Source organism: Sciurus vulgaris (genome assembly GCF_902686455.1).
Source record: "Sciurus vulgaris genome assembly, chromosome: 2".
Taxonomy (NCBI): domain Eukaryota; kingdom Metazoa; phylum Chordata; class Mammalia; order Rodentia; family Sciuridae; genus Sciurus; species Sciurus vulgaris.
This window is the reverse complement of record NC_136462.1, coordinates 129267443-129282199: the sequence shown is the minus strand read 5'-3', so window position 1 is coordinate 129282199 and position 14757 is coordinate 129267443. Positions and strand designations below refer to the sequence as shown.

Here is a 14757-nt window from a genome sequence, read left to right as displayed (position 1 = left end):
ATTATTTTATTAAGGCTTGAGGGAATTGCTGTTTTTGTGGATTGGGCTTTAATTTTCCAATCTGCATGTGTAATTCCTTGGAAGTATCAAGAATTATCAGTTTGGTTTAGGAAACTACTGGAATATGAAATGGTATCAAGCACCATTTCTAATCATGATACTTAAGCTGTGTCTCCACTTTAGAGAAAAAAAAATGATTCTTAGCTCTATAGTGCAGAAATGAGTAATAGAACATTACCTCCTTATCAGTGTGATAACCTCCTCAGTAGGCTATTGTAAGGACCAGTATTGTGTATTCTTTTAGGAAAGGAGTTATACCTAAAGGTGTTAGCAGAGGTTTTTCTCATCTCACTCTGCCTTGGGAAGAATATGATGATTGCAAATTTTCTAGTTTCATCACCTCTGTCCCTCAGGCTTCCTATATCTTGCCCGTAGACAGAAAAGTCTCCTTCTCATAGCTGCATGCTGTTCCCTGCCTTTCAAAGGGCAGCTTGAATAATATTTACTTCTTTGATAATGAATAGCTACCACATCCTTCAACATTATTATCAGACTCTATAGGTCATGATACACAAATGGCTATTTAAAGCACTGGTTTGGTATCACCTCAAAATAAATGTCAATTTCACAATGCAAAACCCAACTGATGCCGGACACAGGAATTCTGACTTGAACATTCAAACTTTAACTTGGTGATGATAGAAAGGAAAACAAGTCATGTGAAGGAATATACAGGCAAGGTGTTTATTAGATCTTTACTAAGAGAAGGGAGACAGGACTGACCAGAGTATCAGGTTGGCTCCCTAAACAAAGAGAGAGGGTATTATTCATGGAAAGGGCTTTTTGTAAGGGGGTGAGTGTCTAAGTTTTAGGAATATTAATTGTCCTTAGGTACATTCCAAAGGTGTGGTTTTTCTGTTTTTTGTTTTGTTTTGTTTTTTTGTTTTTGTTTTTGTTTTTGTTTTTGTTTTTCTTTTTGAGAGCTCTCTAACTGAGTAAGGCAAAGTCAATAGGCCATTCTGGAGCCAAATGTTAGTTTTTCATATCAGTAGTAGTTTCATTCTGTATAAACATCTCTGACTTATGATAAGGATTCATTGCTGTAGCTATTAAGAGAAATACAAGTGGAAAATGGAAGAGTATACAAATAAAAGTAACAAGTTAAGGACTCAGTGAATTTGCTGTTTTGTTGACTTCTCAGCAGTCTTTTTATCCTTTGTCCTCAGAGAGAGATAGCAAGAGCATCCTGGACCCAGTAATGCACCTGGTCTCTGAAGCTGATAAGGTTGTTTAAGGCACATACCCACCTATTAATAGCTAACAAACTATTGGTTAAAGTGGAAGAGCAGGAAAAAACAATCTAATACTATCTTTTAATGACTGTCAGGCCATCAGTTAAGTCCCAGGAGTGTTTGCCCTTTGTCTCTATGATGGTCTCTTGTCTCACAAGCAGGTCCTCATGGAATGTAGGTACATCAAAGAACTTCCTCAAAGGAAGGTAACATACGTTAGTCAAATAAATTATGGGTTCTCTTTGCTTCCTTTCAACTGAATTATGTGTGAGTTCCCTACCCCTGCCCTACTTCTTTCACCTCAGTGATGTTCTTTTTAGTCTATTGTATAATTGGGTTATAAAATTAAATTATTATCTCTCTAACATTTGTAATAGAGGAACAACTTTGAGAAAGAAAACTATCTATCCAATATAGAAATAGACTATTAGCCCAGTACCAAAAATGAAAAGCATTTATCCAACCAGATAAATGAAAATATTACATGAAGGAAAACATTGGACACTCTGTTGCTGAACTATACTTAGAGAACAGATTTATAAATTTAAGTATCAAGCATGTACATGCAATATGAGCAACCCTCAACTTGAAGAAGCAGTTACTGGTATCTGGGTAGGCCACTGGAGAAACAAAACCAATTATATATTACATGGTTTAAAATGGCAGTGCTGGATATTTTATGCCTCTTGTTCCTACTTGAGAAAGTCATAGACCACAGAGAAATTTCTTCGTCATGTTCTTCTGGAAAGTACTAATCTTCCTCTACCCTAGTGTGAAAAGAAGACAAGATTATTAAAAAAAAAAAAAAAGTTGAAGGTATAAGTTAAAGAAAAATTACCTTCCAAATAAGACTTCAGGAAGAAGTCACATCATCATTCTTAGAAGTTATTTGTAATTTCATCTAGTCACATTTTCATCTTAATTACTGTCACTATTCCTTTGATCCCTGATAAAGTTTGAACTCCTTGAGATTGTCTTTATCACATTCTGAAATCAGTGCTTCCTATATATTTGATCATGGTATGTACTCAGTAAATGCATTTCAATACTTTGAATGCATCAGTGTAAAACAACAATTCTCTATAAAGAAAATACAAAAAGAAAGCAGCTTATTTTGAGCAAAATTTAAGTGATCATGGTCTGGGAATATGGACTCCAGTTACCCTGAATGGCCACGTGTGGTGATACAAACCTCAGGAGGCTCAGGCAGGAGGATGGCAAGTTTCAGGCAGGACTGGGGATGTAGCTCAGTGGAAGGTCTAGCATGCCCAAGGTCCTGGGTTTGAGCCCTAGTACTGGGGGCTGGAGGGAGTTACCATGATTGACATATTCTACTATGAAAACAGTTACATGAGCCTTTATAGGCAGAGAACAAAAACAGCCATTATTGATATATTTAATGACTATATTTGGGAGGACATTAAGTAGTCCAGCTATATAAAAGTAGTTTCCTATAGTTATCAGATATTCGTGTTCTTAGCTTTAGGGTCAGTGGATATTAGTACTCTATTAAGCTAAACAAAACATTCCAAATGTACCTACTAGTCACAAGAATATTAGATCAGTTACAAAAGTTAAAGAAAATGGCTATTTTTCTAAAGATCCTAAGATAGGCCAAGATAATTTTGGCTCTTGAGCATTCCATCTCTCCACAATCCCAAGTTCTACAAAGTTCAGTTTGCAGAATCTTTAATATAGATGTGATTTTCAGCTTCACAAATAGTTTATTAAATAATTGAGTTGATCATTAATTATATACAGATTCAGGAATAGAAATGGAAAAATATATATGTGCATGTTCATTCCTTTGATGTGAATTTTAGTGTAAACAATTAAGTAAAAGAAGCTTCTTTGAGGTGAGTATCAGAGATGCAAGTGAATATAACACAGAGGGTAAAATGGCATGGACAATATCACATTAGTTGTTAGCACCACACTGAGTTCCATGAAAGCAGCCAGAGGAAGTTATACTTTCCTTGCATCTGGTATAATATCTGTCTTAGAGATATAGCAATGTTTGTTGAATGAATGAATCATCACATTTGTGAATCAGTGAATGGACAAAGGGATTGTTCCCTACCTGCTATGGGACATTTCTTTTAATTATGTCCTTCATGAAAGACATCTCTAGAGGAATTCCAGAGCTCATGAGATTTAACTTTTGAAGTTATAATGGACTTATTGTTTAGCCTATCATAAGTGAAGGTTACAAACAATACTATGTGTACTTAAATTGACAATCCCTTTAAGGGAATGTTTGATTTATTTATGTTCTGTAGTGAATGACAAATAGATGCAGAAGCAAGTGAAATAATACTATTCTCTCATTACCACTTATTGATATCTTGCTGTATATGTAATGTTCTACACATTGTTATTTTTCATATATACATATTTACATATGCACACCTACATAGTGCTTAGACCCAGTTAATTGAGGAGAAACTCTAGTAGAGATGAAGAAGATTGCCTTGTGACTGACCTAGTAGCAGAGCTGCTTAACTAGACAGCCTTTATGTATTATCTCCATTGCAATTAAAAATAAAAGCTTATTCACATGCTCTACTTGACTATATTCATCTCCCCTTTTAGTCCCTGACCTTTACTTGGATGTTAGGCAATAATGATCACAATCAGGATCAGGGACAAGTGAAAATATAAAAATAAATAATGTAATATGCCACATTAAGAAATCATAAAGAGAACAATCATTCTGGAGTAAAAATACAATAATGGGCACTGTTTTTATAGCACCAACTGTGTTGTTGGCCCTATGGATGCTGCTTTGTGTAATTCTACCATAGACCCTTTACACCAAACCTACTAATAGATGTTTTTTTTTTCCTCCATTTCAAAAATGAGGAAAACCAGACCAATAATTACTAAGAAGCAAATACATTATTCTAATTTGAACTTCTAGATTCAAAGGCAGTGTTCTAGGACACCATTCTGTGTACCAACATGGAATATGTTTTAAGTTCATCCATTCAATCTAAAAAATCTTAGTGGAGCGTTATTATAAGATAGGAACTATTCTAGGTACAAGGGGTATAGCTGTGAGGAAGATTGTAAAGGTCCCTCTAATCATGGAAATTGAATGTAATAAGTAGATACAGTGGCATACTAATTAATTAAATGGATACTGGGATAGAGTGCCTGGGTTCAGATTCCCATTCACTATGTTTTCCTAGTTTTCTTTGTGGTAGAAAGTACGTGGAATGTGCCAGTCCTTATCAAAATTTAAAAATACATTGTAAAAAATTGTACTTAGAACAATGTCTGATATATGTGCTCAATAGATGTTACTTATAAGACTCTTTGCAAAAACATACATTTAAAAATCATTGATTGTGTTATAAATGTCAAGTACTGGCTCTGAAAACTCACCAAAGATTTTTGTTGGTAAGGACACAGCTAAATATATTCTTTTTATAGCAAGGGAAAGCCCACTTTGGCAGATTCTCATCAGCATATGGGGGCTGAGACAAAAGATGTTTGATGTGTGTGTGTGTGTGTGTGTGTGTGTGTGTGTTTTATCTCTATCTGAGATTTTGAAGTTTCATGTAAGGTGAGTCTTAGGTGAAGTTTCATGTAAGTGTGGGGGCTTAGGCATGGTAATAATTATGATATGGTACTTTAAAAGACACTGTAAGAGAAGGTTTTGTGATAAGAAATTCTTTGAGTTTGGAGGCATTAGCTGGTCTGATGTTTTTTACAGATGAATTGATGGTCTTTCAGGAAGTTCCCAGAGTGAACAATAATATATTTACAATATTATCTTCCTGGGCAAGAGTTTCAGGAACACTTATGTTTATGTTGACAAAGACAATAGTATAATTAGGTCATGTTAATGAAGACAGTATGTTGTGTGGGCATAGACAATTTAAGTTCTGAGTCGTATCATTTAATGGATAGGGATGGGCAACTCCATTTACAATTTTTGAGATAGAACATCTGAGGGCAACACAGACTTATACTGAGAGGACTGTGATCAGAGTATGCTGCCTTTTGCTCAACCAGGAGCTAGGGACATATCCATTAAGCCAAGAGAAAGCCAAGAGACAAACATTCTCCTAAAAACAGCATATTTTCCCCTTTAATATTGAAGTTGCTCTGTTCAAAACAATGTCATGAACCTCTGAGGCAATGGGAACATTATCTAACTGCTGCCTTTCATTTGCAGCATAACTGCATGCAGTAGGCTCCCTCATTTCCAGGTCATTAGTAAACCATGAATTGAAGAGGTATGAGGAGAGCTACTTGGAAGGTTGAAGAAGAAGAAACACAAGTTTTAAGGCCATTTAGTGAGATCTTGTGTTAAAAACACCTGGGGATTTAGCTCATTGGTAAAGCACCCTCGGTTCAATTCCTAGTACTAGAAAGGAAAAAAAAAAAAAAAGAAGAAGAAGAAAGCAATCCATAATTCCCATTGACTAGTTAGGGTTTGGTTTCCTAACATCAAGTTCTAGTTTTTCTCCTTCTTGGAGCTAAATTATCTGAAGACTTCTCTTCTTAGAGGAGAAACTAATGAGTCAAAAGGGAATTTGAGTGATATTAGGAACTCTACAGAAGGAAGACATTAGTTTACCAAGGAACTAGTTACTGTCCAGTTTGTAGGCAGCAGTTAGTAGATTTTTATTTCACTAATCTGATAGTTTGTAGAGCTACTCAATGATCTGATTAAATCCAAAATACCACTATGAAATTGTCAAGAAGTGTTGTAAATTTTTGTACAATTGTTTAATAATAGTATCAATACCATTTATAGAGCTCAAGATAAAGTGTTTTGACAGACTTATGAAAGTCAGACACTGTCAAATAGCCTGTGACCTCTAGCTTTCTTTCAAGTTCAATTCCTATTAAAAGTCAAAAGCTTCTACAAAAGTTTCTCTAGTGTTGTTTTGCTAGACACAGGAAGCTCCTCTCCTATGTATTACAAGATAGGAATTTTAGATTTTCAACCATCTAGCATGTTGTCATGTTTGCCTTGTTATCTATGAGTTGAGTCCCAGTTACTGATTCATTACAATGAATTGGAACCAAGAGAAACCAAGTTGTTCACAAAGGAAGATGTGCAAACCCAACAGTCTGGTTGTATGCTTTAACCACTACACACATAGTTATAAACAGGCATTGGATTCATACTGATAAGTGATTAAAATGCCAAAAATGCAATGAAAATAATAAATGCCTTATAAGTAACATAGTTAAATGTGACCTAAGCCAGATAGGTAAGAAAATAAACAACAAAAGAATACAGATTAAACATGACAATCTATGATATTGTTTTGTGGATCTTCAATGGAAACTACATTTCATGCGTTCATTTACTTAGTTTGAAAGTCTTGGAAAGAGGCTCTCTCTTTCCAAAGACCACCTGCTTGAGGTCTCCAATAATGATTAAGTGCCCCTTTGATTGAAAGACTTTATCACGCTCTTGAAATTTTTTTCTGGGCTAGTTAATAATATTACATAGGATCCTTTTCAACAGGGCCTGAGGACTTTCTGAGGTGTTGCTCCAGATTTTACACTAAATTTTCAGTATTTAGAGCATGGAAGAATGACTTAGTGTAACACTGAGGAAAGACTACTTGAACATCTTAAAAATAAGATGACATCAATTGAATGAATTGCAATGTTTGGCCATGGCTACCCATGATAGTCTAGAAGCAGTAGTGATTTTCCTAAGCTTATGGGTTGGCCTGTTGCTAACTCAAAAGGAGTGATTTGCTGAAGGACAGAAAGAGTTGAGCTCATTGTTTTTACAATTTTTTTAATAGTCCACAGGCCTATATTTATTTATTTATTTATTTTACATTTATTATGCCATGAATTCACAGGAATTAGGTTCCAGTGGCTCAGGCTCCTTTCCACTTTGTTCTCATAAAATGTGCTTCTCTGGGTGGAGCAGGCTGGCACTTCAGCTGAACCCAGGTAACTTTAGCTTCTTTCTTTTTCTGAACATTTTCCTTCACATGTTTCAGGAAGCTGTCTTGGCTCTTACAGTGCTTAATATGGTCAATACACACATTAATTCTCTTGACAAGAATCTTGCCCTTAACTTGCTTATTTACAACAATGCCAACAGCATGCTGGGTAATATTGTAGGCTCTCCCAGTTTTGCCGTAGCATTTGTGAAGCATTCCTTTTTGAATAGTACCCATTCCTTTAATGCCTATAATATCATATTTCTTGTAGATCTGCATATATGTGGCCAAAGGAACAATTCCATGTTTTCTAAAAGGCCTAGAGAACATATATTGGGTTCCTCTCCTCTTTCCCTTTGTGTTCATCATTTTGGCAAATTACTGGAAGATGGTGGTTCCAGCCCAAAGGCTGTCTTTACCTTATTTAAGTGACGGTAACTTTTTGTGTTGCTCAGGTTTGGCCCTGAACTCCTGGGCTCAAGCACTCCTTACACTTTAGCCTTCTTAGTAGCTGAGACTACAAGTTGTGCCACCATGTCCTGTGAACTCGTTATCTTTAAAGAAAACCATACACCATAGGAGTTTGAGCAGCTCTGATAATTTTGCTAATTTGAGCTAAAATTTTCCGTTTATTCTTTCTTCCCTGAAGATTGGAGTATTATGGAGAGTTGAGTTACTGTGTAACTGGCAGAGTTGTGTGGAACTCTTTAATTATAATCTCAGTAAAATGGTTGTGCCTAAGACCATAACAGTATCTTGGGAACAAAAAAATATAATATTTTGCTTCTGGCAGAGCTGGAAATCTCCAATAAGGCTTCAATTTGTCCCCCAAACAAGCAATTATAATACATATTCAAAGCCATTGCAGCCAGGCACAGTAGCACACACCTGTAATCCCAGTGGCATGGGATGCTGAGGCAGGAGGATTACAAGTTCAAATCCAGCTTCAGCAACTTAGTGGGCGCTTAGCAAAATCCTGTATCTAAATAAAATATTTTTAAAAGCAGGCTGGGGATGTTGCTCAGTAGTTAAGAGCCCTTTGGTTCAATCTCCAATACCAAAAGGATTAAAAAAAAAAAAAAACATTGCAGAAGGTATTACAGAATCATTTTATAAATGTTTAGAGGGCCCTGAGATTTGGGCTCTTATCTATCCTCTCCTTTATATTTTTAACAAGGATTATACTGGTGATGGATGAGACATACACCAGAAGCACCCTCAATAACCTCAGTAGTTTCTCTGTCAGTATTGACTGAGGACAGTATTTAATTTTTCTTTTCTGTGGTAGGTCATTTCATCTTAAAATTTTCCAATTTTTCACTTGAGGTCCTCTGGTACTATTGAGTTGCCATTCAGAGGTTATTGCACTTTACCCACAGATTTCTCCAAGTGACTCTTCACTGTGGAGCCAATTGCTGGCATTGTACAATAACTTACTTGAAACTCCCAAGAAAGATTAGAGCATGATGCCAGGATCTTACTAAAAGCTATATGCTGGGACAGTTTCTTCAGAGTCCAGAGTATCCCCTTTTGTGTTATTGCTTACTTTTTGTAATAGTTATGTCTTTAGGAAGCTTCATAAAATTTATTTTGCTGATCAGTCTTAATTGAGGCTCCTGCGGAGATCAAGAACCCTGTTTACAAAAGCATTCCAAAAAGAAAGAGGAGAGGAGGAAGAGGAAGGGGGAAGGGGAATGAGGAAGACAAGAAGAGGAGGAGGAAGAAAACTACACTAGAAGTGTATTTATTATTCACTCTTTCTCTTAACTGAATAGATATATACAGTGCAGTGAGTTCTGTCATATGGACAAATTTTACCTCCAATGGGGGATACGTATAAAGTAAGAACTGTCATACCATATTATATCTGATAGATTTTTTTTTCGGTTTTAAACTAGAGTCCCTCAAAAAATAAAATTAAAGTGCATCTTTTCACTCTGTTGATCATTTTCTCTGTTGTGCAGAAGATTCTTAGTTTGATATGATCCCCTTAGTTTGATAAACGGTGTTGCTTTTGTTTCCTTTGCTTTTGAGGTTTTATAAAAATACCTCTATCAATGTCTTGGAGTGTTCCCCCAGGTTTCTTTTAGTCGGTTCATATTTTCAGGTCTTTAATGTCAATCTTTGTTCTATTTTGAGTTATTTTTTAGATGGCGAGAGATTGGGGGGTGGGTAGTTTCATTTTTCCGTGTGTGTGTGTGTGTGTGTGTGTGTGTGTGTGTGTGTGTGTGTGGTGTGTACTTGGTGTATATAGAACCATTTTTTGAAGAGAATGTCCTTTCTCCAATGTGTGTAGTTGGTGCCTTTGTTGAAAATCATTTGGCTATAAATAGATGGAGTACCATCTGGATTTTCTGTTTTATTTCATTGACCTGTGTCAGTTTTAATGCTAATATCATGCTGTTTTGATTACCATAGCATTGTAAAATGTTTTGAAGTAGGCTATTGTGATGTTTCCAGCTTTGTTGTTTTGCTCAGGATTGCTCTGTCTCTTCTGGATCTTTGTGGTATTATGTATATGAATTTCCTGATTTAAAAAAATTGTGTAAAGAATGTTGTTGGTATTTGATGGAGATTTCATTGAATCTGTAGATTGCTTTGGATAATATGAATGTTGAAAGGTATTCTTCCCATTTATGAGCTTGGAATGCCTTTCCATTTTGGAGGGTCCTTTTAAATTTGTTTTCATTTGTGTTTTATAATTTTCATTGTGGTGATCTTTTATTTTCTTGTTTAAATTTATTAGTAGGCATTTTATTATTTTGTGCCTATTGTGAATGGAATTTTTTAAATTTCTTTTTCAGCCAGTTTAATATTGGTATGTAAAACTACTATTTTTGTATTTTTATTTATTTTGTATCCTGCAACTTTACTGAATTTAATGAAGAGACAACATGCAGAATGGGAGAAAATATTTACAAACAATTCCTTCAACAAAGGATTAATATCCAAAATATATAAGAAACTCAAATAACTCAACAGAAAAAAAGCAAATAATCTGATTTTAAAATAGGCAGAAGACAGACATTTTGCAAAAATAGGCATAAAAATCATTAATAAGTATATTTAAAATGCTTAATATTACTACTCGTGAGGAAACGCAAATCAAAACCACAATGAGATATGACTCAACCCAGTTAGAATAGCTAGTATCAAGAATATAAAAAATAAATGCTTGTGAGGATCCAGAGAACCCTCAGGGAAACTCTTACACACACTTGGTGACAATGTAAATTAGTAAAGTCATTATGGAAAACAGTATGGAGGTTCCTCGGAAAAACAAAATAGAACCACCATATGATTCAGCTATTCCACCACTGAATATACTTAAAAATGAGATGAAATCATTATATCAAAAAGATACTTGCACAACCATATTTATCACAGCACTATTTTCAATAATCAAACTGTGGAATCAACTGAGATGCCCATCTCAATGGATGAGTGGATTTTTAAATGTGGCATGTATACATAATGAAATATTATTCAACCATTAAATGACAGGAAGACCTGTCATTTGCAGCAACTTGGGGGACATGATGTTATGTGAAATAACCCAGGCATAGAAAGACAGATACTGCATGCTGAATAATTGGTATCAAAATACAATTTTATGGAACACAGTGCTAATGTTCTATATCATAGTAAAGTAATTATAATCCACAATAATTTATCATACATTTCAAAATAAATAGACTTTGACAGTTCCTAACACATTGAAATGATATTTGAAGAGATAGAAATACTAATTATCTTCATTTTATCATTAAATCTTTTAGCCCTTTTTAACTCTTGGTTTTAGAAGATATTGTGCAAGTTTGGGAAGGAGTTTAGATGGAAGGTTTATACCCATTATTCTATCTATATTAGTAGGGATTTTGTCCACAAAAATGCCAAGCATTTTCTTGTAATCTTCTATTTGGGCTTGATTTAGTTTCAAAAGTAGTGGTAAAGTAATGTTAAATTATCTGTCTCTTTACTAATAGAGTACTCCTCAGATTTTCAAGATCTAGACCTCCCACCTGGCATTTAATTTGCATTTCTACTTGCACATTAAACCCTTGCTATAAAGTGAACTGATTATGGTATTATAGAGAATGAAGGAATATAATTAAGCTAAAGTCTGAGGAAGGAAGATGGAAAATAGCTGAAGATTATTGGGAAAATCAGCTGAGTATTTTGTCAGTTCTGAAGAAAATAGTGTTTAATAGTGGTAGGGTTTAAGGTTGACACTGTAGCACCCATATTGGGTGTGTGTATGTGTGTGTTTCTGGAGATTAAATCCATTCCTCTTATACAAAAATGGTAAGGATAAAGGTGAATAGTAGCATTGTTAGTCATAAGGCAGATTTCACCAGAGATAAAATTTTTCAAATTTTATTGGATAACCAAAATGTTCCCAAAAAAGATTTCTTACTCTTAGGAGACAAAATAATCTCAGTATCTTGGGAGTGCAATGAAAACATGTTGAAGTTTAACCCAATTTAAGACTTACTTAGCTCACTATTGCACTCACATTCTTAAACAACAGAAAGCTATGGGGTGTCTGAGGAAGACATTATTTCTGAGTTAAGGGTCTTGGGCCTAGGCTGCAAGGACTCAATCTTTATTGGATCTTGGTAAGATTCCAAGATAAATGCTGAATTCCTAAATATCATCTAAACACTTTTGATAAGATGAAAGTGAGTTTATTCTTAATGTGGTAAGAGAAAGCAATCTCACAACAGATCTTAGTAGCATTTTAGATAGGTGAATGCAAAGTTAGACTATTTGAGACTTTAAAATCTTATTTACAGTAGGTCTTCTAATGCCAGGGCTTGATTAATATTGGGTATGAATGATGAAATAGAATTTGTAGACATAGCAAAATGATTTGAAGGCGAGGGATAAAAAAAGGTCTTGGGATGTAAACTATTGTTTGATGAGTTAATAAGTTTCTAAGGAAGCTCTTGTAAATAATAATAACATCATTTGCAACTTTTTATTTTGCTGGGCAAGGATTTCCTGAATTATTAAAATTATGTTAATGAAAATAACAGAAAAGTTGAATCATGTTGATGGACATATGTGTATGTAAATGGTTTTGTTTCTCATCTGTGTCAATTAACTCCATCCTCTATTTCAAAACATTTCAATGCTTTATGTATTGTTTTTGACAAAAGTTCATGGTGTGATCTACACAACTGGACCTGGTCAAGTCCCCTTTCTGTTATCTCTTTGCTCCTATTTCCTGCTCCTGGAATCAGTGAACCTGCTTCTACACCAGATTCTCTCTTGGTCTTAACTATTTTCTACCATATAGTTTCATACTGTCTTTTCCTTCTCCATAAATGGTCAGTTAGCCTTCTGTGTACCCCCACAACATTACTCTTCATCTCTTCATTACTCTTCATCTCAGTACCCCCACAACATTACTCTTCATCTCTTCATTACTCTTCATCTCAGTACCCCCACAACATTACTCTTCATCGCTTTTCATTATTTTCAGCATTTGCCCACCTCCTTGCATTAGAATGTGAATGTGATGGGCATACAGATTTTTGTCTTTCTGACAAAAAAAGATTTTTTTCTGTCTTTTTAACTTCCACTGTACCAATACCAATTCACTGACTGTGAAAGAAACAAAAATTGACTTAAATCTGAAGCTCAAGAGCTACATTTGCTTCAAAATGATTGTTTTGGTAAGGAAGAAACTGAAAGAGAAATGTGAACTTCTGGCTTCCTGAAGAGGGAAGAAAACTTATATAGAATTTTACTAAAAGGTAGAATATAAGTTAAACTGATAATAGGCAGTATTTTTATTAGATCAAAGCAAAATAGAATTGGTCCTACAGGGTAGATTTGATCAAAGCTAAGAAGATACAACTGGTAGAATGATTAGAGAGCAGATCGGTTCAAGTAGTATTTGCTGATTGGGGATTTAGCTGAAAACTGATTTTGACAGTTTTACCACTACTGGAGTACTGAGTGATACTATCCTTCAGGAGACAGTGGACTTCTTTGTTTCTTTTGTACATGTGGATGATGTCCTTCAGGCACAAGTGGCATTTTTTATTCTTCTCACCAATGCCTGGTGCAGCACAAAGATTATGACAATGAATAAAGAACACTGTGGTGACGTAGGTGCTCTATATGTCTTTGTAGGTGACAGCAATTAGAGTAACTTTTTTATCAGTTTTTTTAACATGAAATTGTTAATTCCTTGAAAACACAACTAATAAAAAAATTCATAAAAATAGAGACAATATAAGTAGTCCTACTTCTTTTAAAGATATTAAATCCACAGTTAAATTATTTCCAAAAAAGAATATGCCATGTTTAAATGTAATACTAGTAGTATTTACAAGTATTTAAGGAAAATATATGTAATTAATTTTAAGGCATCTTAATTCTACTAATTAAACTGAAGATGAACCATAAAAATACACTTTACAAAACATGGCAATTATGAATATAGATAGAATAGTAACTTGAATTATATGACATGTTTAAAGGAAAATAGGATACTACATCCTAACCATTTGGGATTTATTGAAGAAACTAAAGGGTTTTTGTTTGGTCCTTAACATTAAAAATGCATACATATACTTAAGAATTCTGGTTTTAGCTCTGACATGGGAAGAGCTTGTAAATTATCATTTCTCCCATTATAACAAGAGAAAACAGAACAAATTGGAAAAAAAAATCAATTACTTCCTTGATCCCATCAGAGAATGGAGGCTTCAGGGAAAACTTCCACACCAAACTTTGGAGAGACAGACAGAGAAACAGGTGAGATTTTCTTAACTGAAGCAGAAGCCAGTGGAGTCACTAATTGTTAGGGACTGTCAAGTGGCAATTTAGAGGAATAGCTGGGCTATATTTATGTTTTCACTACAGTCAAAGGAGAAAGCCCTGCACTTTACCTCCAGGAATCTTACTTACCAGTTTCTCATGGTAAATATCTGAGAAAGATCCCCTCAGGGTTCTGTAAGGGGGAGGTGTATCAATGTGAAATATATTCAGAGCTTCATCCATAAAAATGGTCTAATCTTCAGGGGAAATATTTTACTAGAACTTTATCCCAGTTGGAGGAAGGGCATTCCTCTCATTCCAGTTTCCTCAATCTTTCCTGTCTTACCAATCATAAAATTATAAGAACTACAAGTGTCAAAATACTCCAAGGAAATAAATATATTGGAAATACTAGAGCCTAGAAATAAAGTACTTGGAGAAGGTGGACAGGAGGAGAAAACTGTCACTGGAGAATTATTCATGAAACCCAAGACAGGTATACTAAATAGAGACTTACTCAAAAGAGTTTAGGACACTCACTGTTCCCAAGACCATACCACAAAAGTCTTCAGTATAATAACAACGAATTGTGTTTGAAAGAGTTGTTAAGGCACCAGTTATCCCAGAGTACTAAGGAAGTCCAAAGTCAAGAGGGAAAAAACAAAGACACTAGAGGAACTTGACACTTCCGGTACCTCTAGCAACAGCAAATATTAAAAGACAACCCACCTCCCTTCTGATTATCATAAATCTCACTCTAGAGG

The 14757-nt window shown here is 34.8% G+C and overlaps 2 protein-coding genes across 2 annotated transcripts in view; one reads left to right on the top strand and one right to left on the bottom strand.

The window, feature by feature from the left end:
• The window catches only part of LOC306650377 (uncharacterized protein), a 215498-nt gene that overhangs the window by 28451 nt on the left and 172290 nt on the right, over positions 1-14757 (top strand). The gene's annotated exons all lie outside the window — the stretch shown is intronic.
• On the bottom strand, positions 4116-9419 carry LOC306650398 (large ribosomal subunit protein eL21-like). The gene has a single exon (XM_079122419.1). It carries the CDS (start codon positions 7586-7588, stop codon positions 7151-7153), a length of 438 nt encoding a protein of 145 aa, XP_078978545.1. The 5' UTR covers positions 7589-9419; the 3' UTR covers positions 4116-7150.

Bases quoted from the DNA above. Each gene is read 5' to 3' on its own strand.
- LOC306650398 (XM_079122419.1), bottom strand. From the start codon at position 7,588: ATGATGAACACAAAGGGAAAGAGGAGAGGAACCCAATATATGTTCTCT.